General features: G+C 48.5%; 3 protein-coding genes across 6 annotated transcripts in view; 2 read left to right on the top strand and 1 right to left on the bottom strand.

Moving 5' to 3' along the window:
* LOC8024500 (rho GTPase-activating protein 190) overlaps positions 1–15945 on the top strand; it is a 54025-nt gene extending 38080 nt beyond the window's left edge. For 2 of the 4 annotated variants that reach the window (XM_040205563.3, XM_040205562.3), the window contains exons 19-26: positions 285–449; positions 613–748; positions 2179–2418; positions 8851–8948; positions 9900–10013; positions 10929–11295; positions 12755–12860; positions 13794–15945. In XM_040205563.3, the coding sequence (XP_040061497.1) occupies positions 285–449; positions 613–748; positions 2179–2418; positions 8851–8948; positions 9900–10013; positions 10929–11295; positions 12755–12860; positions 13794–13992 (1425 nt within the window). In that variant the 3' untranslated portion in view covers positions 13993–15945. The remainder of the gene's footprint in view (positions 1–284; positions 450–612; positions 749–2178; positions 2419–8850; positions 8949–9899; positions 10014–10928; positions 11296–12754; positions 12861–13793) is intronic. The other 2 variants (XM_029991255.4, XM_040205564.3) reach the window with 1 other exon arrangement.
* Positions 15946–16044: 99 nt separating this feature from the next.
* Positions 16045–17163, bottom strand: LOC121045818. The gene has a single exon (XM_040499139.2). It carries the CDS (start codon positions 17161–17163, stop codon positions 16045–16047), a length of 1119 nt encoding a protein of 372 aa, XP_040355073.2.
* An 835-nt stretch (positions 17164–17998) lies between these two features.
* On the top strand, positions 17999–22502 carry LOC8024498 (titin homolog). Its single transcript, XM_029991256.4, has 3 exons — positions 17999–19378; positions 20464–20587; positions 22423–22502. The coding sequence occupies exons 1-3, from the start codon at positions 18329–18331 to the stop codon at positions 22482–22484; spliced, it is 1236 nt and encodes a 411-aa protein (XP_029847116.2). The 5' UTR covers positions 17999–18328; the 3' UTR covers positions 22485–22502.
* The last annotated feature ends 130 nt before the right edge of the window (positions 22503–22632 follow it).

The raw sequence follows: 22632 nt of genomic DNA, 5'->3' as shown, positions 1-22632 counted from the left end.
ACAAAGTCGGTTCTTTCGGGGAAAATGTTTTACTATGTTAGTATTGTGAATCCCGGTTCCTCGAGGGCACGTAGACGGTACGTTTAATATTCTCGAGAGTGAACAATTCGCATGGTGTCTTCGCTACGTCAGTGCATTAAATATTGTACCACGACTACAAGTGTACTTTGCTATAATGTTTACTGTAGAGATGGACTTCCGTGCGCTAAGGAGAGCATGAAGAAGCGATGTCTTCTCCCCCGACGTTCCCGAGTAGTGATGCCCCTGCGTTCCCACGCCCTTAGCCCGGGAAGCTGAACCTGAAGCAGTTTGACCACCTGACGGACGCCATAACCAGACTTAACCTGGGCCCACACAAGCAGGCCGGGGGCGGGACCCTGCCCAAAATGGCGCTGCACGCTCCCCTGGCTACCCCCGAGAGCACGGACGTCGGAAACGACTTCTCCCAGGTAGCGTCCCATCTTGCCACCACCAGCGATTTGACCGTCTGCCAGGGGAGACTCTGGTCTCTACGTGTTCTTTTTGTCACTTCTCGGATTCCTGTAGCGCTTAACTCTCGGACTAACCGTCGAACTCGTATAACGCTCTGGTCGTCGTCGTTCCTTGCTGCAGGACGGCGTTGGCCTGTACGGAGCGGACGGCAACGAGTACGCCTACGCGCTCCTGCACAACGCGGTTCAGGAAGGAAAGTCGCACCGGGTGCGCTCTCTCGCCCGGAGGCACGGCAGCAGGGAGCACTTCGACAAAGGTGGGTGCCCAGTCTGCATCCCGCGCTCCCGGTGGCGTACCATGCGCTCGTCATCGAAGAAGGCTCGTCTCGAGTACTTTCTCCAGCGTTTCGTGGTGCTTGCTACGCGTCCGATGCGAATTCGAGCGCCCGACTACCCCGTGCTGCTTTCGACTTAGTGAGAGGAACCTGTACATTTGTGTCTGAACTGTTTATTTTGCGGCATGGTTGTCGATGGCTCCCATTATGCCCTGCGGTTCTGTTGCAAGTAGCTCACCCCGCGTTCCGTCTCTGCCTAACCGTAGTTACTCGAACGGTCGCCACGCCTTTTAGGAAAGATGCCTGCGCGTTACCGTTCCTTGGAGCGTGCGTGCAGCCAATCGTCGCGTCATACACTGCGCGACTACTGGCACGAAATGCGATGTCGATGCTCTTTTGCAGTTTACTTCAAAAAGCTATTGGCGAACACCAAACTCTGTCGCTTAGGTTAGTGTCCCGACCAAGGCCTTTCACCACTCTAGTATTTTTAATGACATCCTTTAGATTATAAGAGAAAAACAAAAAAACGCGGCGATCACTCATTCGTGCCGCCGCCTCGGTGGCTCCGAGGCGAGAGCGCCGGCCTACGGATCTTCATGTGGCGGGTTCGAATCCCAGCCGAGGTGCCCGCAATCTTACGGAGGCTTATTGCGGAGAAGACGCCGTGTAACCGAGCTTTCGGTTGCACGTCAAAAGATCCCCAGGTGGTCGAAATTAATCCTCGGTCCTCCGCTGGGGTGTGCCAGATGCCCGTCGTTGGTTTGGCACGTAAAACCCCCAAATTTGACTTTTTTCGCTCATTCGTGCCAACGGTGTCACGCAGTGCACGTGACATTATTATCTCCGTCCCAGGGCATTATCTCCGTCCCACAAGTTGCCGGGCTCTTTTCGTTGACCGCGACAATTGGCCATCCACACGCGCCACCGGAAACTAGGCGTGAGAGGCCTTTTTCATAAATGACGCGTCAATTTCTCGGATAAACGCAGTGAGACCTCGTGCCGCAGCCCATCTTTTGTCCACGTACGTCTGGTCTGTTGTCTGCCTTTCTCGCTTTCTGTCGACTTCCGCCCGACGCCTCCTAGGTAGCAGACCGTAGCACTGGATCTACTACATCACCTGCCACAGGCCGGTACGGGGTGCAGGTTGGACGCACCTGCTGTGTCGTCGTTCAGCTGGGACTTGCGTTCAGACCGCAAGGACGCAGGTCCCATCCGAACGCAGACAATCCGTGCGCCCGCGCCGGCGTCCCCTGGGTGGCATTGAAGATTCGGCGCTAGGGCCTCGTCGATCTAGGAGGGCCCGCCGCTTGACCTCCTCTTTCTTTCTCTGTCTCCCTCTCTCTCCCTCCCTCTCTTTCCCTCCCTGTCCTTCCTCCTCCCCCCTTCCGTGGGCTCCCCCGCGTGGGCACCAGGCTCCGACTCGGACAGCGAGTGGAGCTCCCTGGAGCGCCGTCAGCGGGAGGCCTACGTGGCCGGGGGCAGCCGGGGCTCTGCGGTCCGCCGGCCGGGGGTGCACCGCAAGGGGCGCAAGAAGCGGGGCGGCATCCCCGTGGCGCCCCCCCGCATCCCGTCCTTCGAGGGGGCCGCCCCGCCCACGGCGGCCCCACCCCCCCCTCCGCTGCCCCCGTACCCCGGCCAGCCGCTCGGCACAGGTACGACGCCACTCTCTCCCTTTCTCTTCTCTGCTTCCTCTCTCCCCTCTCTGTTTTTTTTTTTTTTTTGTCTTTTGCGTGGATTACGGTTTTTTTTATAATTTGGGCCCCCTAGAATACTTCCGAGGGGGTTTGCTGTAAAGCTCCCTTCAACTTTTTGAAACGTTCCAGAGAAACTTAATTGAGTGCCATGAGGGTTTAGTTTAACACCACAAGGGGTGTGTTTGAATGCCGTGAGGGGTGTAATGAAGCGCCACAGTGAGGTGGAGCATCCCCAAGAGGTTTTGTGGAACACTACAAGGGGTTTAGTGGAGCATCCACAAGAGTTAGTGTTATGGAGCACTCCTATGGGCTCAGTGGAACAGCGCAATGCATGTAGTGGAACACTGCGAGAAGTTTAATGGCATACTTGTAGGGGTTTTGTGAAGCATCCCCATGAGCGGCTTAGGAGAACACCATGAGCAGTTTTGTGGAACACTATGAGAAGTTCACTGGGACACCATGAGGGGTTTAGTGGAACATCATGGGCGGTTTAGTGGTACATTTTTAGGTGTTTACTGAAGCATTCCCAAGAGGTTTAGTGGAACACCACGAAGAATTTAGTGGAATGCCATGAGGGATGGAACTCGTGTTGGGCATTAAAAATTAGAGAAAATTTTGCTCATACCTGTAGGCTAACTGTGCCATACCCTGCGCATATGCAAAAACAGTCCAAATAATTTCTTTTTTTTTAAATTTGATTACAAGGTCACGTCATGAGCGTGGCACTGCTTCAGGTACATTCACACAGAGAAAAGACTGTTTTGGTCGACGTCGACGCCGCCGTCGAAAAAAACGAGGCAGTCACAGAGGGCCACCCAACGTCGGCATCTTCTAAGGGATCCTCACGTTTGTCGAGAGAGCATGGAATTTTTTTTTTTGTCTGCTTCGTATGATTAGTGTTGCCTTGCCTTTGTGATTGCCCGCACCCTCGGAGACAAGCCTTCAGTGAATGGACAACGGCGATGGTTATATATACGTTCATTCTCCACTTGTATGCAGCATATGCGAGAGGCACAGATCCGAGCGCGCAGCTTCAGGGGGTCTCTTTTGGCACGTTTTTGTGCAAACAAAGCTTAGCACGTTGCTAGGCCCATGTGTCCGTACCTTTGATGGCACTACACGCAGCTTCTGCGATAGTGTTTTCGAAGGGGATCTGCTGTGTTCCCACACAAAGAATGCACAAAACACATTGGGGGTGATTGCTAGCTCTCGTGCAGTCGGAACACACTGCAAGTTTCCATTCGGTGCCGGCTTTTGCACAAATGACAATGAGTAGCATCACAGCGTCGTAAACGCATAGAAAATGCTGCTCAAAGTCACACGTTCCAAACGGCTTGCTTTTCTCCACACTGAAATGCTTCCAGCAACGTCTGGCGACTGCGCATGTCCCTCGACCACTCTGCCTTTATCGCCTTCCTTGTGGACGTAAAATAAAACCAGCAAAAACAGGTCCTAACCGGAAAAAGGTGACACGTAATGTTTGGTCGCTTGCTGATTGGCTCAAGCGCATGCATCAAGGGAAAAATTGGGTCCAGAGACATTGTCTCGCGGCGTCGTCCTCTGCGCTGTACTACTTTTTGCGATACAAAAACAATTAAAAATACTCTCCCCTCTTCGCACGTTTTTCCGCAGTGTGAATGCACCTTTAGTGGGGCTTAGAAGGTGCCATCTGCTCTAAAGCCTCAATGATGTTTTGGAAATGAAGCCAAAATGGTGTTCTAATAGCCAAGACAACTTGTAAAGAAGAAAAGCTATGGTGATGCCAATTTGTTGCGACAGCAGCAGGGTATGGCAATTCCAGTTGCCCTAATAGGGATTCTCACTTGGGGCTTTAACCAAGGAGCCAACTCCTTCAAAAGAAAGGTGCCAGTTTTGGCGGAGAAGCAGACATATCTGAAGCTTGTTTGCCCTTAAATCAACTTTAATTAACCATCATCACGACCATTATCTCAAGCTCGGTTTCCTTTAAATCACCTTCAATTAACCACCATCATTATAAAAAGAGTGTTGTGATAATTCCCGTCGTCATCTTCGTTCAAAATCTGAAAATATGTTGATCCTGATCCTGTACCATTGAAACAGTCATCACCACCATCATCATCTTATAGAAGAGCCATACCGTAAAATACAGAGCATGCACCTATGTCACAATAGGCACCCACCACCTCCTGAAACATTTGAGATATAGGCAAAGAACAAACCAAGCACCCACCCAAGAACACTTCTGAGCCCAACCAGCTGACTGAGGTCCTCCTCTGTGCCAGCTTATTCTCTGGAAAGCCCATGCAAAGCGTTCTGGCTTTGCATGCTTGCATCAGTGCGAAGTGGCAAAGCTCAACGCGACGGTGCCACCGTAAAGCAGGCTGTACGAGAGCGGCGCAGCTCTTTAAAAAATCGGGGGTTCTGCCAGACCCCTCGCTTGTTCAGTCGGATCAAGCAAGGGTCTACCCTACCACGTGTCCCTCCTGTTTTTCTGCTCCCATCCGCAGTTTTTTGCGATTATCGCCAATTTTGGCATGGGAACCTGCTTGGTGTTTTACGGTATCCCGGTCATCCGTCGTTCCGCCCTTTAAAACCTTCATCGCGATCACCATCATCGTCGTAAGCGAAAAATCCAGATGTGTCAATCGTCGTCTGTCGTCGAGGCCGTCGCTGGCATCGTCGTTGCCGTTGTGGCGGTCTCCCGACTGAGGCCGGGCTGGGGTTGTGCCCCTTCCAGGGGTGGGGTCTGAGGGCAGCGACCTCTCGGAGGAAGAAGGGTGCGACCCCCACGCCAGGGGGGCGGTGCCCCTGCTGGCCCTGCGCCCCAAATACAAACACGGGAGCACCAAGCGGTCGCTGCGGCTCAAAGGGGGTCGGCGGGGCTCGGCGGGCCTGCCCTCCCGGCCCCCCTCTGGGGCCGAGGCCGCCCCGCTGTTGCGCTTTGCCTCCGCGGACGGTGGCGGCCTCTTCCTGCCTCCGCGTGAGTCTCTCTCCTCTCTCTTTCTCTCTCTGGACACCCGTTCTGTTCAACACCTCCTGTTGTCACCGACGGGATTAGAACGGCAGGGAGGTCTTTCCTTTGTCCCGCCTCCTGTGCGAGCTTTCTGCCTTCTATGGTGCTTTGGTGTCTCGAGCGTACACCAGCTGCCAAAGCATGGCGGAGGGCGACGAGCACTTGCTGGGGGCGGGGCAGCCGAAGGGGATTCCCTGTCATTTTAGTCTCGTCGGAAACTATAGATGGCAAACGCCATAGTACTGGATTTTGAATGTCGCCTAAACATTGGACGCAAGTGTTGCGTTTGTGTCCGGTTGAAACTCGCGTCTTCGATGGCTGGATCGCAAGTCCGAGTCGAAAGCTGACTCAGCACTCGTATCCAACCTATGCCCGACGTAGTCGGGGTGTAGACGACGTAGAAAATCCAACACTACGGCCTTTTCATCCAGGAAGTGTTGCTCTGTTCTGTCTCTTTCTCTTTCTACATTTCCTTCTCTCGTTCTTCTTGCGTGATTTGGTGTCTTGTGCATTTGTGCTTTTTGTTTCGGTGCATGTTTGTGGGCCTTTCTTTTTCTTTTGTGCAAGCTTGTTTGTGCACATTGTGAATGTAAAATTATTATTATTATTTTTTTTTTTTTTTAATGAATTTTTTTTTATTTTGAAAGGTGGTCCCTTGAATGGAAACTAGTGGGATTTGGATTGAGCTAGGATTTCTTTCTCGCACCAAATTCAAGAACCTGGCACGCACGGTGCTGTTGTGTCTGTCCTTTGTTTTTATGGTTCTCGATAAGGAGGTCACCGGTAAGAAATTTAAAGAAAGCAAAAAGCGCTTCTTGGAGCCAGGTGACTGTTGCGTGCAATGAACGAAAGGTATAGGTCTATTGTTTTATTTTTCGTGCATGAAATTGTTGTCTAGAAGGCTGTGAATGTTTACTTTTCCTTCCAGTTGTTCTGAAAAATTATGCAGGCCATTTTTCTTGCTTGATTGAGAAGGGAAAATATGAGTGAGCACCATTTGTACCGTGGAAAGTGATTTTCGAAGAAATTTGTGTGAAGGTTAGTCGATGAGATAAAGTTACGCACTAACTTTAGCTTGCTTCTTAGCAGGCACCGAAATTTCTCCTGCATTCAGCATCCAAAGTGGTCTTGTGACTGATTTCTCATGTTTGTCCTTTGGCAGCAAGTGCATTTTATTTCTTTTCCTCTCGTTACTAAGAAGAGTCACCACCAGTTTAGGTATGACATGGACAGTATTTCTTGAAGAAATCACTTGGACAAAAGGTTCTCTAACTAAAGTTCGATTCTAACGATGTATGGGCAAATACTACTATTGATAGATTCCACTTGTTGAAGTTAGAACCCCAGAAAGATTTCTATGGAAACAAATAAGTTGTCTGGCCTTTGTCTATACCAGTGGTCTCAAACTCATTTCAGCGTGGGGTCCAGATATCCTACACCGGGAAGACCGAGGGCCAACGTTAGACGGAGGGGGAGGGGGGAAAGAGTCTAACGATTCGAAAGAGAAGAGACTTCGTGCTCTGCGTTTTTTGTAAACTCAGTTTTCACGGGGACATTTTTTGATTTGATTATATGACTGCTCTGGGCTTTGACTTGATGTGATAACAATAATTAAAGTGCCACCTCCCCGCCAACGTGCTCGCATTTTGAATAGAACGAGAACAGGTACACTGTCGTTCCCGTTGCTCAATTCACTCGGGAATTAACCAAGCTCAACGTGTCTCTAAAGGCAATCAGTTAATTTGGCAGCTTTTATCTTCCTGGCGATACAACACTCATACTTGTCTTATAACAGTTAAATATCCTTTTAAAGGCGAGAATCCCGAGCTCGTAGCTTCACCTTCGACAGTTGCTCCTGTTAATCGAGAGTTCGCGCAGCGAAGATGCATCCTCCAACAAAAAGTTTGCACTTGCAGCCTACTACAATATTGTTGTAAATTTTAAAAAAAAGCTGGGAAGAAAAAGATAAAGCGAAACAAAGGGCAAATGAACACAGATAAGTATACATTTCATGAATATGTTAAAAGAGCATAGTTATAACCTTTCGCGCGGAAATGAATCGGCGAGATGAGATCACTATGGCGCAAGCCACTTCACGAGCGTTCGAGACATATGAACCAAGACTCGTAGCGTGTTGCCTGCGGGCCGCGTCCCAACGAGTCGCAGGCAGCGAGTTTGAGACCCCTGGTCTATACTTTAGGAACTGTGGCATGGCCCCTCGTTTTGTCTTATTCTTTTTTTTTTTTTTTATCACCTGCCATTGGTGGCATGAATGTGCCTTTATCTTTTTTCGTCTTGTTTTGCATTTGTGGTGTGTGTTGGCTATTCAAAACGTTACTCTTGAACTGCACGCAGTTCGCCGAAAAAGTGTTGACACCATAGGCCTGTAACCAGGTGGCAACAAATCTTGGCCGTGGCCGATCTTATGTGACATTTGACTTTGCGTGTTCTCTTACACGTTGCTTCTGTCTTGGGCGTCCATTTTTCTTACCTTTCTCTCTCTCTCTCTTTCCATCTCTTTGCCTCCTTATCTTGTCTTAAACTCTTCTTCCGACGTTTTGTCTCTGGTGCCAAAGACTGAGTGAGAAAAGGATACTGGAGTAGTTGGTTGGAATTTTTCTTGGTTTGCACTAGCCAGATGCCCCAGTACGTTGGCAGCCGGGGCCCAGTCGTCGTTCACTGAGGGCACGGTGGTTTTCCCTCCGGCTTTTTTTTGCCAGTTAAGCTTTGTAATCCTTGTTTTTACATTTTTTGCGTCGCTCAGAAGCACGGGACACTCCTTGGACTGAACGAAATCCCATTCATAATCGACCTGGGAAGTGGCACCACTGCTGTGTCCAGTTATAGTTTAGCTCTCATATTGGACCACTAAAATCCTTCGAGCGTGGTCCCTCGGTAAATTAACGTTCATCGCCACTTGCAATTATTTGGTTGTATCTAGTTCTGGAACTCGCACATTGAAACCTGCAAGGACCAGTAGAGTCCGCTGTTGCATCTCTGACACGAAACTTCCAGTTTAGTATCTCGTCCGCTTGAACAGTTTCAGCATTTATGGTCCCTCTGAAAGGGTCTATGCTGTTCTAAGAAATTTCACCAGTGTTTGTGGCTCACAGAACTTTCTGCTTGTACTAGGTACATGCTTTTGGCACCTTTATGTCTGCTCAACTTGACTCCACTTCCACTTTTTGTTTGGTGATTTTTGGACGAAGGTTTCAACGAGTCGAAAGTATGACGGTTGTGAGATCGAATAGCCTGCTCATGTTTTAGGAAATGAACTGATTTGCAAACTAAACTGTTTGATCATTTTTGGTTCTTCTTTAATCTGCGATGCAAAGCTTGGGTTTCTTGTGGTCTGTGGGCGCATGACTTACTGTTTGCGATTTGGTGCGTTGCAGTCAAGCCTAAACTGGAGCAGAGCCTGTCTTGTGTGGCTGCCACGGACGATAATTCTAGTTACGACGTCGCAGTCAGGGACCTTGCTGCGGCCACAAGGGTGAGTCTGGCCACTCCGTCCTTCCCTGCCATTTTCAAGCTTGTTGTCGCACTATGGGCATCTCTTTTTAAAAAATTAATCGCTTCCTGGTTTTGTTTAAAATGTTTATTTCTTGCAAGACATGGTACAGTCGACTTCCGTTAATTCTACCTTTATGGGACATGCGAAATCAGGTTGAATTATCCGAAAGTGTAATCAAAAGATGCGTGCGAAATTCTGAATATCCAGCGCTTTAGATCAGGTGGGCTAACATTTTTACAATGAGCCGCCGCACATTGCCGCACGGCGGTGGGAGTGGCCGTGTATGTCTTTCGCGCATTCGGTGCGGCGGCAGCTGCGGTGACTGGCGGCCCGTGCCGCCGGCACCATAGCAACACTACTGCGGAGCAGCGGTGTTGCAATAGTTGTATTGGTTGTGTGCACCGGCACCGCCGCTGCCGGCAACCATTGCAACGCCGCTGCGGAGTTGCACTCGCTGCTCCGCAGTGGTGTTGCAATGGTTGATTTGTGTTGAGACCCGGTTGTGTCCCATGTCTCAACATGTGCTCTCTTGTTCTCTCACTTTGCAATTTAGCATGCGCTTCAAAATTTTAGAACAGGTTTTTTCACCGATAGGTGCGGCCAATCGCGCTTGTAAATTGCCCATCGTGTGATTCGGAAAGAAAAAAAAAAAGCCAGTTTTTGTGCGTCAGACATTGATGATTGTGCTTGTAATTTGCCCACCACTGTTTCTATCTAGGTCGAATTAACCAATATTTTATATTTCAATATTGAAATAACTAGATTTCCTTTTCTATGTATTATACCGGCTTTGTGCTAGGACCTTTGAACTGGGTCGAATTAAACGATTAGTCGGATAGAACAAACTCGAATCGATGCGAGTCAACTGTATAAGAAATTGATATCTTTTACACTGAAGCGAACGTGGTGTTCCTTTTTTGCTCGACGCAGCTCGGTGGGATGCTGAAGAACCGCTGTGAGTCGGACAAGAACACCCGCAAGAAGGAAGAACGCAAGAAGGCACGGGAGGACGAGAAGTTGGAGAAGCGACGCATCAAGGAAGAGGTGAGGCGACGTGCCTCGCCGCGTCCCATCTGGCGTGTACACGCCAGACCAGATGGGTGTGGGGCCGGTAGCAAGCGAGGAAAGCTAAGCCAGCGTGGACGAAACAAAGAGCGCTTGCTGATTATCAGAGGAATGCAGTTAGCTCGGGATTGCTTTCCATGCGAGTGGAACAAGGATTATGCAAAAGGAAGCATCGTAAATTATGCGCCTTTTCCGGTATTCCACGTTTTGCGAGCAGACAAAAATGGCACAGAATTTATGCTGCAAACAACACATTCCACGATCGTGCACTGTCCAAGTGTCCGACTTAGATTATCTGAAACGTTATGTGGATTTCGGGTAATGCAATAGGAACGACTCGTTCGTTTAAAATAATGCATGTAGTGGTATTGCCTGCCATGCGCGGGGAAGGTGAGAGAGATGTCCTGCCTCCCTCGAAGCTCTGATAGCAGCCATTTATTTTTAGACGGTATAGAACAGAGATGTTGTGGCGTGTGACGACGCATGCAGCATGAGACTGGTAGCACTGCAGCACCATCTGGTGAAACAACAAAGAACTACCTTCAATTACCGCTACGACACGGGTGACGTCTGTGTCGTCCTTGAAGTGTCAGTCCCCTTAGACATGCTCAACCTTTTAATACCTGTTTACACATACACTGCAGTGCTTACTCAGTGATAAGGACAAAGCACTGATTTTGCACTATATCAGTGCAGTGCTATATCAGTGCTGTATCAGCACTGTATCGGCGCTGTACTGGCACTGCATCAGTGCTGTACCGGCACTGTACCAGCGCTCCGATGCATGTGACCCCGCCTTTTCCTTGCTTACACAGTGCGCTGCTAGCCCAGCATTGAGTCGGCGCTGACTTTGCATTATCTCAGTGCCAGGATGTGTGTGTCCTTGCGCCGCAGGAGCGCCAGAAGCGTCTGACGGAGAAGAAGAAGAAGAAGTCTGGCAGCAGCAACGGCAAGGGTCCCTCCTCGGGAGGCCTGGAGGACTTTGTGCAGTCGGAGGAGGTGGCCACGCCCCTGTTTGTGGACAAGTGCGTGCGCTTCATCGAGGAGGAGGGCCTGGACTCTGAGGGCATCTACCGGGTGCCGGGCAACCGGGCCCACGTGGACCTGCTCTTCCAGAGGTTTGAGGAGGACCCAGGGGTGTCCATCCGCGAGCTGGACATCCCTGTCAACGCGGTGGCCACGGCCCTCAAGGACTTCTTCTCCAAGCGGCTGCCGCCCCTGCTGTCACCCGGCGAGATGGATCAGCTCACAGAGATTGCCGGTGGGCTCCTTTGTCCCTTTGATTGGTCTATCAATTGATCAGTATCATCAAGATTGGTCGTGGGACTATTCTTCCCTTGATTGGCTGTTTGGTCTATCAATTGACCCCTCTCACTGCGATTACTGGTGGGATCACCCTTTTTTTTATTGATTGATTACTGGTCTATCAATTGACCTGTTTTGCTAAGATTGCTGGTGAGACCACCTTCTTTTAACACCTTGGTTGATTAATTGATTTGTCAGTCTATCAGTTCACTAGGATTGCCAGTGGGACTGCCCTTCCTTAATTTATTTGATTGATTGATTGGTCTGTCAGTTGGCCAGTTTTACCAGGATTGTCAGTAGGGACCACTCTTCCTTTGCCTTTGGCCACTTTGATTAATAGATTGATTGACTAGTCTATCAGTTCACCAGTTTCGCCGAGATGGCCGGGGGCCTTTGGCTGATGTCTTTCCCCGATTGATTGGTAGTTCTGTCGATTGGCCAGTTTCACCAGGGTTGCCAGTGGGATGCCTTTCATCTGTCTGTTGCATTTGACCGCTGTCTTTGACTGAGTGATGGATAGGTCTGTCAGTTGACTAGTTTATTGCTTGGTTAATTGGTAGTTCAATCAATTGACTGGTTTCACCCAAATTGCCAGTGGGTCTGCTATCTTGTCCGTTGCCTTTGGCAACTTTCTTTGATTGATTGATTGGTCTCATCTTTCTCTACTATTGATAGAGTAGCTGCTTTTGTCTGCCCGAATATTTGATTGATTTGGTCTGTGTGTATGATTATTAGGTTTTGTCTGCCTCTATAGTTCAGTGATTGACTTTGACCGCCTGTACAATTGATTGGTTCTGTTGAGACCCCACCACCTTTTACAGCGAAGCTGTTTATGGCTAGGGTTCCGTGGATTTTTCATGTGCAGTGACTAAAAACTCTACGCTTTCACTGCCGCACGCGCACGCCTTCCCCGTATAAAAGATTCGAAGTAAATAACCAAAAGAAACCATTGACGAAGGCGTGTGCAAGATGTTATTTGTTTTAGGCTTTTGCTTTAGAACAGTTACTGTTGCAGACGCCGGCACGTGCGGCCCATGGAACACCATTCCCTGCATTCTCTTGATGCTTGGGTAATTTAGCAATAGGTCTGTTCAGTAGATTAGTTAACAATAGACACCATTTTCAAGATCAGTAGAATTTCAGATAGATAATAAAGGTTTCTCACAGATTTGCTGCTGTGCGACCCGTGTCGGCCATGTCTACGCTCGCACCACCCTCTCTTTGTTGTCGTTCCAAGCGCTTGCGTGCCTAGTTTCCTTTCCTTCCTCTCTCCCGGGGTGGCAGTCCCGTCGCACGTGTGTAGTTTCCTCCAGCTCCTCAGGGCGGGTCTGTGTCGTCTGCTAAACAGCTTCACTGGTCACCCACCTTCTCAGAGTAGAATGGCTCATGATTTTTTCCCTTGTATATCTTTAAAGGCATCCAAGACCGCAGCTGTCGACTTCTGGCACTCAAGGAGCTCATCAAGAACCTACCCACTGTCAACTTCGAAATCCTCAAGTTTGTCTTTCAGCACTTTGTCAAGTAAGTTTCCGATTTGTATTCTTCCCATTTGAGTGCAAGCATAAGTTGGAGGCTTTTTCTGTTCACAAGAAATTGGGGGAAAAGTGATGTGAGCCTTTCCTGTCTCATTTGCGAGGCTGCAACGCCTTAGTGATATTGTCATTCTAGAGGTTTTGGGAAAGGCTTCGGTACAGTTCCCTGTTGTATCTGAAGTAAAGCCACATACTGTCAGTATTATCCCCTTGCAGATGTGGCAGGAAAAGGCTGACACTATAGAAATCTAATTTATCCAATGCAGTTTGACTGATAATAACTGATAACCTGATGGCCTCAGCCTGTACCATGCAGTAGCAATTAGATTAGGAATGTACAGCACTGCAACACCCCCCTCAAGAAAGACACCTTAGTGGCTCTGAGGCAAATCCCTGGCCTACAGATCCCCAGGTGGCTGGTTTGATTCCCGCCTGAGGTGCTTGCAATCGGACAGAGGCTTATTGCAGAGAAGGTATCCGAGCTTTCAGTTGCACACCAAAGGTGGTCAAAATTACTCCTCGGTCCTCCACTGCGGTGTGCCACATGCCCTTTGTTGGCTTGACACGTAAAACCCTTAATTTTAATTTGATCCCCTCAAGAAACGATTGAGGAAAGCTCCTTCCATCAGTTGTCTTCACGTAAGAAGACGCTCAAGAAAATGTCAGTGTACGAGAAATCGGTTCTATAAAACAACTTCTCCCCACAAACTTGGATTGGCTCACCCAGAGTGGAGTGGTCAAAAATAAAACTGTTCCGGCAAATGGACGAAAGATGGCAGTACGTTACCCAAAAAAGGGAATTTCAATACTTAGAAGCTCATCGAGTGACCCTAGCGCAACGCATCCGTTGCGGTGACAAGTTGAGTTTCCGACGTTTCCTGTCGCTGACCGACTTTTTCTGCGCCCTCCCCGTTGTCCACAGGGTGGCGGAGAACTGCCGCCTGAACAGCATGGACAGCAAGAATCTCGCCATCTGCTGGTGGCCCACGTTGCTCCCACTCGAGTTCAACGACATGGGCATGTTTGAGCGGGTACGCCCGCACCTCGAGGACTCGGTGCAGACCATGATCGACCAGTTCCGCTTCCTCTACTGCGACCAGGAGGAGGTCCTCAAGGTCTGACTCTAAAAGCCGACCCGGTGCCGATCCACAGCCGGAAGAGAAGCCGGCTCTGCTTGCCGCCGCCGTCGTCCGGCCGGTTTTTGGTGCGGTGGAGGTCGTGCGGGGACCCCGAACTACGACCGTGGCGGCCGTCTGTCTCTTGCGGCCTCGACGCCGATTGGGGGGACTGGACGGAGTGGGCGGAACCCGCACGAAGGGGGCAAAGCCCGCACTGAGTGGGCGGGGCTAGTCGAGGGGGGCCGTTCCTTACAGTTTCGGGTCGGCCCGAACGACGACCCTCCCCTCCCCCCTGCCATGTTCTTTCGATTGCTCGGGTCTGTCGGGTTGGGGGGGGGACGCACTTTTGCGTCGCCTGCTTTGTCGCGCCTTTGGGAATCTCTGGACTCGCTCGTTCACGGACCGCATTTATTTTTTGTCTTTCATGCGTCCGGTCTGGCCGTTTTGTAGTAGATCGTTTGCGACGTGCTTTCTGGGTACGAAACTTGCCGAGTTGTTCTTTTTTTTTCTTTTAGATTTTTTCGAGGCCATGTTCTAACGAGGGTTTCCCCGATCTTGAACCCGAGCAGACGGTTGCGGACGTTGCGGGTCGAGAGACGGCCTCGAAGGCGGGCATCTCCCCCTCTTCGTCCCCAGGAAAAAAGAAAACTCCCCTTTGGCCACTGCGGAAATGCATTTGTGCGTCCATGCATCGCGGACACTCGTCGTGGACACTCGTCTGTAATTTATTTCCTCTTTGTTATGTTTCCTGAAGCGGCGGGGGGACGTCGGGGATAAGAATTTTTGTGCAGCATTGTGATATTTGTATATCTCATCTCCCTCTTCTAATGTACATTTCTTTCCACACACAAAAAAAAAAAGAAATTTGACTTTTTGGCATTTGTATAGAGAGGAGAGTTTGTACGCAAAGGACCCGTGACGCCGTCTGTTGGTTTTGAGACAAGGACAGTGCGCGACATTAGAGTTTTGGAGCCTCAAACTGTTATATTTTAGATTGCAATTTTACAGACATTTTTTACTTTATTTTTTTTTTAATAAGGAATTAATGCAAAGTACCATAACTTTTTTTAACGAATTCCAACGCCGCCACTGCTGCTTACTTTTGCCACGTCGACTTATTTTTTAAGGTTCACCTTCACCAAAAGGCAGCTCTTGGTAAGATATTTTTTTTAAGTTGCGCATCGTCATCGTGGTTCATTCCGACCTTCCTTTTTTTTTTTTCGCAAATCAATTGTTTTAGTGGTACTTCATTGTTTTTCCTGCTAGAATACATATGTATAGGTGTATACTTAATTTGCACCCCAAAATATTGGAGGGTAGCTCCTTGTTTTATCGGAGGTCGGGGAACAATCGCGTGGCTTTGCTCGGCCGCTTCTTAGTCGGTCGCACGAAGTCTGGTTTTGCGTTGGGGGAAGGTTTTTCCGTTTTTGGTGCCAACCTGTCGCGAGAGACACCTGGTGGAGAGTCGTACTGTACAGGTTTTGTCTGCTGCTTCGATATTGAGGCACCGTGGTTGATATATATATATATAAATATATATATGCTCCTGCCTCTGTTGCCAGCTTAAAATTGGACGGTCACAGCGGAGATTCTTTCTATTTACTTTGTTTTACGGGGGACGAGTCACCACATCTTGTATAAACGGCGGAGACAGTTTGGAAGGGTGACCGTACATAGCTGTACCTAGTATTGTAGAGAAAAAAAAAAAAAGTTTGATATGTTGCTTTCAGAAAGCCTCCCCCCCCTCCCCTTTCACACTCAAGGTTTCCCCACACACGGATGCTATTTCGCAACCCCCTCCTTTCCCAAGGAAAAACTCAAAAACGCTAGAGTCTTGCGAGCGCGTGTGTGAATGTACTGCACATGAGTGTGTGGAGAGGAAGAATTGTGTTTGTGAGTGGTGTAAAAAATAAAAGTGAAACATAGGAAAAGAAAAAAAAGCAATTGCACAAGCAACAGTGGTGTGTATCTTTTTTTTTTTGCAATAAGTTCCAAAGAGTTGCACTACGGATATGGCGATGTCTGTAGCGGCAAGGACGACCACCAAGTCCTGGTCTAGGACCTGCAACACCAGACGTTGTGCGCGTAGGACATGAAGCGTTGGTACATCCCCTTTAGATTCCACTTGGACATGTAAAATTCGTCGGAGCTGATGTTGTCATCCACACCTTCGTCCCCTTGACCTCTGATCTGAAGGCAGGGACGACCGCTGGCAGCCGTCTTCGGTCTTCTTGGGGACTCCAGGCCAAACAGATCAACACCATCGTCCTCCAAAGACTCTTCACAAAGCGGTCCGCTCCCCAAGGAGTCTTCACTTGACCGAAGAAACCTGCTTGGTCCTTTGCTCGCCTGCTTGGCCTTCTTACCCCGCTTGCGGCCGCAAATGGCTTGAAGTTGTCGTCGCACAGCTTTCTTGAGCCAAGTCCAGGGCGGGAAACCGTTTAGTTTCAGACGAGTTTTTTTGTCCGTCTGCTGCCTCCCCGGTTCGGCCCCGCTAAAGCCATGCTTGCTGGCAGACAGGGACAGCAACTGGGAGATGGAGGTTGTCGACGTATCGGTGCCCGTCGTCTGGAACCGTGCCGTCTCTAGGATGGGGCTGCACTCGCAATTTGAGGAACAGGGACTGCTGCCAGAAGGAGTAGCCACGCTGGTGCTCCCGCTTTCCAGACTGCTGTCGTTGTCGAACTGGTGGTAACCGTCTTCAATGATGTGGTCCGGGTATCTCTCCCCGAGTAGGTGATCTGCATGCGGAGCGTGGCCGCTGACCATAGACAGTACACTGGGGGTGTTGATGAAATTCACACGCTGGTCCGAGACGTCCAGAATGGTAGCCGTCTGCTCGTAGAATTGAGCTTTGCTTTCCATGTAATTTGCATCGAAAGATGAGGTGCCATGCTCTCCGCTCTCTGGGGAGAGCTCAGTGTCTTCGTTGAGGTTGATGCTCACGGAAGAGGCGGTCCTGGATGACTTGGCAGGTGTGTATAACCCTGTGGTGTGTGACGTGCTTGGTTTGACTGTGTTTATCATAATGGGTTCACTACTGAGGAAAACTTCCAGACACGAGCAGAACACGTCGGCCACATCGTCACGATGGGAAGTGTGAAGAAGGGACACGTCGTCTGGCCCTTCCACGACGAGGCTGTCTATCGAAAACTGAGAGCCTGCTGGCGTCATGTACTCGCTGATTGTAGAATCGCTGTCAAAACGTTCTAAATTTTCAATGCAAAAGTTGTTTTCGAAGCCTTGCTCGGTGGCATGAAGGGATTCCACTGTGAATGGGGTGAGGTCATTGGAGAATCCAATTCGTTCTTCTGTAACCCAACACTGTTGGTCTACTTCGAAAAGTTTATCTGATGCGCAGTCACCATATTCTTTGACAGTGCATGAAGTCGCCGCAGGCTGACAAGTCTGGCATTTACTTACCTCGTGGTCTGCGACCATAATGCAGTTGTTGGTAGCCGTTGAACTGTAAAACAGAAAAGAATCAGTGAAGCATTTATGTTGTCAGTTATGTAGTTTTACTTACAACGCATCCACGTAAGGAGCTCCAGACTTCCAGCTATCTCCCATCTCGCCGGGACAGTGGAGGTCTTGGCCTTCCTTCAGGTAAAGGTCCCAACTCATCAAGATGGCGACGCTAAGGTTACATGGGTTTTAGTGTCACTAGTGGGTATGTTAAGACTAAAAATGACTTGGCAGAAATCTCGTGTATAACTGAGTTACGTGAGATTAATCTATTACGATGGTACTTACAGTAGATCTCGGTAAATACCTCGTGGTGGAACATTGACCTCTTCGGCCTCCTCGCTAAATGTTTTTCTCTTTCTCTTCGAATTCAGTGCTCAGGTTAGCTAGATTGACAGAATATCTCTGTGCTTTTCTTTTTTACCCTACAGAAACTACGGTGGCAGTTATCCATGTGATTCCTTGTAGATATTAATGTTTTCATTTGACTTTGAAAGCAATGAAACCGAAACCTAGTATTTGTCTGTATTCGTAAGCTGCAATACCATCGACATCTAAAAAAAAAACATGTCGGATTATGCATGGCGGTATGGTCGACAATTTATCGTAGGTTTGTGACAAGATCTACGGCGTGGTGATGCTCATATCGTCCAGAATTTAAGGCACTGAAGCCACTCTTCGGCAAGATCTTCGCTAAATAAGTTCTTGATCACATCGTGCGTACTACCGCAATATTCTGACCCCATCGTGTCTTCTGTGTAGATTAGGGCCGTCGACCACATCTTCCTGTCCTCTTCAGGTAACTTTCGACGGTATCGTGGATGTCGGGCGCCTTGAACGCTCAAGAAACGCCGAAAGTTGCTCCACCGAAATTATGACAAAATCGTCCAGACGCCGTGGCGAGTCGAAAACGGGGGAAACGCAGCAGAGCGCAACCGTTGTTGTCGACACAGCTTCTATTCAGCTCTCTGAAGATGACCATGTTCCAAAGACGAACAAGGCCCCTAGGAAGCTACAGAAATCCAACGATGGTACCACATCTGATGACGATGGTCGCGCAACACGTAAACTTAAAAAAGAAAAGTTCGCAAACTCTGAGCGCGTAGAGATAAAAGACAAGAATGCAAAAAAAGAGAAACTGAAAACTGAAGTTTTTAATGAAGTCTCTGTAGATCTGCACCGAGGTGAAACTGACAACTCTGAAAATGCTAAAGAAACTGACAAGGGAGCAAGGAGAAGAAAGCAGAAGGCGGAAGTTGGGAACTCTGAAGATCTACGAGTTGATAACATCAGCTCTAAACACGGAGAAGACACAACCCCTGATGGGAAATCAAAAAAGAAAAAGCGGAAGAAGACCGGACTTGAGAGTGGAAGTGCATCCGATCAGTTGGTGCCCAAGAAAAAGACTAAGCATGTAGGGATAGAAGACAGGAATGCAGAAAGAAAGAAATTGAAGGCTGAAGTTCTTAATGAAGATCTGCATCGAGGTGATGCTGAAAACCCTGAAAGTGCTGAAGAACCTGACAAAAGAGCGAAAAGAAGAAAGCGGAAGGCAGAGGTTGACAACCCTGAATATCTACAAGTTGAGAACGACGGCTCTGAATGCGTAGAAGATGCGACCCCTGACGGGAAAACCAAAATAAAAAAGCGGAAGAAGGCCAGACTTGAGAATGATGGTGCATCTAATCAGTCGTCGCCCAAGAAGAAGCCTTTGCAAGCGGGACCCTCTGACCAGGGCGAAGGCAAACTCGCCAAAGTAAAAAAAGCGAAGAAGAAAAAGAAAAACAGAAAAGCACCTCCTGAAGCCACCAGGAACACGAAGGACCAGTGCTTGCAATATCTAAAAGACTGGCAAAGTCCGTCGTGGAAGTTCTGCAAGAATAAGCAGCTTTGGCTTTTGTCTCATGCCTTTGAGGAGGACATGGTAAGATACAACTGTTTCCACATCTGTTTTTATGCAAAATATATTATGATGGCCTTGTGCTGTTAATGATTTCATGACCTGCTACACCCGGAAATTTTGTCGATGGATGTATACTCATCGACCTGGAATTAGTGTCTGCGTTTGGCTATGGGCAGTACTTTTTTGTGATACATTCCCCAGGGTATTGGATCTCGCACATTAAGCTTTCACATTTTTTAAAGCACACTGAGCATAGAGTTCCCCAGTGTACTTAGTGTAAACACTGGGCATAGAGATGTTTGAATTAGCATTTTTTTATGTATCACCATGCACCTTAGCTAAACACTTGGCAGAGGCAATCCAGTCCAATGTCCCGTGCCAGCGGAGGCAATTCCCAGAGTTTAACAGGCTCTGAGAATTGTCTTTAAGAATGCCATTGGTTGTCGCCTTGGTCCCGTGATAACTTGTGCCAGCCAATGGAAGTGTGATACTGCCCGCAAGGGAGCTCGTCCACGGCGGTGACACCACTGCAATGGTCATCTAAATTTGAGATGTATGAAGTCGTTGAAATCTGCTAAATTTGACAGGCTCCCTTGGTCAGCAACCAATTTAGCTGACAGTGATTGTGCAACGCTGACGACACCACTTTTATGTTGGTCGCTGTTTGTGTTGCTGTTTCATATTCTCTTTCTGTATGGCCAGCCCTATAACATATTCCTTATAGAAAGCACCAAGAAGTCTTAGCTAGTGTAGCAAAAGCCTTACACATCTAAAATGATTTAGCGTTCCTATTCGATGTGCAAACTCAAGGCCCTGTGGACACAAGGATGCTGAGGTGGGATTTCGCACAGGGATCCCATCCCTGGTATATTGTATTCGCACACATCAAACATATGATCCAAAACTTTGAAGTAGCTTTGCCTGGATCATCTGGCTTCATTGCAGCTATGAGTGGACATCTGCAGTTTGCATAGTGCGAACTAGTAGAACCATCAAAAAGTTTTGAATAGGAGAGCCCATTCTAAATTCCGTGCGGCAACTGTGCAACAGCAACATTGCAAAGTAATGAGAAATCTTTAGCTCCACATTGTACATTTATTTCCCAGATTCCCGAAGACGACTTTGAGATTCTACTCAGGTACATAGAAGGTCTCAAGGGAGGAGCCAGGGAACGGCTCCAACAGTCTGCTAACAAGTTTCTGGAAAAAGCGAATGAGGACGGTGATGAAGGTAAGCTTCCCTGCATCTCATTTACAAAATTTATATATAGGGTGTATATCTAAAATGGGCCGTAGAAATCGGTCCCTGCACGTAGCAATCTAAACTTTTCGTCAAAGGTATATTTCGCAAATGGGTTTTACCTTCTGAAATTGCAAGATGTATCTCCATTTCTGTAAAAAATAGGGCCAAAAAACTTGCCAGGGTCATAGGCAGATGGCGACGCAGACGTCTGAGTCGAGTGGCAGGCCGCGTTTGGCGCTTATATTGATAGATGGCGCTACCTCCTTGTTCTGGCAAGAGTTCCTGTGTAGGCTACCTACGGAAGCTAGAGTTGCGCATCTGTTTTTCACTTGCCGCCACGCCGCTATTCAATGAGATCCAATCACGTGAGGAGCAGACTCAAATGCCGTGCAGGAAAGTAGATGTTGCGCGTGCCCCGGTGTACGTTTCTCTGCATTTGAGCACGCTGTGCGCCTCAAATGCGCGACGCCGCTATTCGCCGAATTCAGTCACGTGAGGAGCAAGCTCCGAATGCCATGCAGGAAAGCCGGCACTACGGGGATGCACGCACAACTCTGGCTCCCGTAGGGAGCTTTTACAGGAACTCTAGTTTCGGCTTGCTTTTAAAAAATATTGGGACTGCTCGCGACGACCATGGTCTTGAAATGAACATAATCTTTTTGTAATTTACCTTTCGTTTAAAAACAAAACTTTGATAAAATAAAACACAGTTTCATAATGACAACACTATTGCTGCCGACGGATTTCGTCTGCATGTCGCCTGCTTTCTTTCTCTGGTTGGCTATACCTTCCGATGCTGCTCCTGATGCCATCTATCAGTATGTGCGTCAAATGGGCCACGCCACTCGACTCTGTCGTCTACGTCGCTGTTGCCCCTGGCAAGTTTTTTGGCCCTATTGTTTACCGAAAGAAAGTGAGCTACGCCTTCTAATTTTACAGTGAAATCTCGTTAAAGGGGCCCTGCAGCAACTTTTTTACTGTTTTTTTTTTTTAATTTGCGCCAAACCTGAACGCACTGAATGTAGTAACTTAGTGATTTTTTTCTTTTCTCGAAATTCGCTTTATTTTAAAAGTTGTAGGGATATTAAAATTACATAAAAATAAAAAAATAACCTACTTCATTACGTCCTTAATCCTCCGTCCCCCCCCCCCCCCTTTTCCCACGCTTGCAGACCGCGGTGGCTGAGGAATGTGGGGGGGGGGGGGGGGGGGGGGAGGGGAGGGGAGGGGAGGGGAGGGGAGGGGAGGGGAAGACGGGGGGAAAGGAGGTGAGGCCGAGGACCGACAACGTCATGATTTTGTCACATGCTGCGCGTGTTCGACACCACATGGCGTCACCGTAGGAGGAGGGGAAGGTTTCCGCGTCGTCCATTTAAAATATGACGCACTGATATTTAGTTACTCTCTCCGCGCCCGCTGGGTTTGCCCGAACCACAAGAGACGTGGAAACCGCAAAAAAGGTAGACGCTTAAATGGGATTGCAGGGTCCCTTTAATTCAAACTCGCAGATAATTCAAACTAACACGCAGGTCCCGTCCTATCTGTTTCTAGGAAGGAAACTCCCGGTTATTTAAAGTTCACATTATTCAAACAAATTTTTGGGCCCTCTCGGGTTCAAAATAACGAGATTCCACTGTACAGGGTAAAACTGACCTGTGAAATAGACCTTTGATGAAAAGTTTAGATTGCTACATGCAGGCACCAAATTTACGGCTCATTTTAGATAAAGCCTTGACGTTTCAGGCACCCTATAATTTATCCCCGTTATAGTGAATGGAAGTGATTAGTGCTGGTGATGTATTGTATTTCTTAAATCTTTTCAGATGAGGATATTGATGCCAACAAATACGAGAGAGCTCGACTCGTTCTGCAGATGTTGGATTAAAGGATTCCTTTGGCAGAACTTTATTCAACACTTCAACACACCTTGACAAACACATGCCAGTCAACAGTCCTGCATGCTGTTACAAATATTGCACACCTTGTCTTGTCAAAGGAGGAGAGCTTGAACAGTTGCTGATGTGGAAGATTGT

Source organism: Ixodes scapularis, unplaced genomic scaffold (genome assembly GCF_016920785.2).
Source record: "Ixodes scapularis isolate PalLabHiFi unplaced genomic scaffold, ASM1692078v2 PGA_scaffold12__126_contigs__length_90152505, whole genome shotgun sequence".
NCBI lineage: Eukaryota > Metazoa > Arthropoda > Arachnida > Ixodida > Ixodidae > Ixodes > Ixodes scapularis.
Note: the sequence above shows the minus strand (reverse complement) of the source record. Positions and strands in the feature narration are given on the sequence as shown.

Coding starts and splice junctions, on each gene's coding strand:
- LOC8024498 (XM_029991256.4), top strand. CDS start 18,329: ATGACAAAATCGTCCAGACGCCGTGGCGAGTCGAAAACGGGGGAAACG. Junction 19,379..20,463: donor ATGCCTTTGAGGAGGACATG/GTAAGATACAAC, acceptor TTTATTTCCCAG/ATTCCCGAAGACGACTTTGA. Junction 20,588..22,422: donor GAATGAGGACGGTGATGAAG/GTAAGCTTCCCT, acceptor AAATCTTTTCAG/ATGAGGATATTGATGCCAAC.
- LOC121045818 (XM_040499139.2), bottom strand. CDS start 17,163: ATGACGCCAGCAGGCTCTCAGTTTTCGATAGACAGCCTCGTCGTGGAA.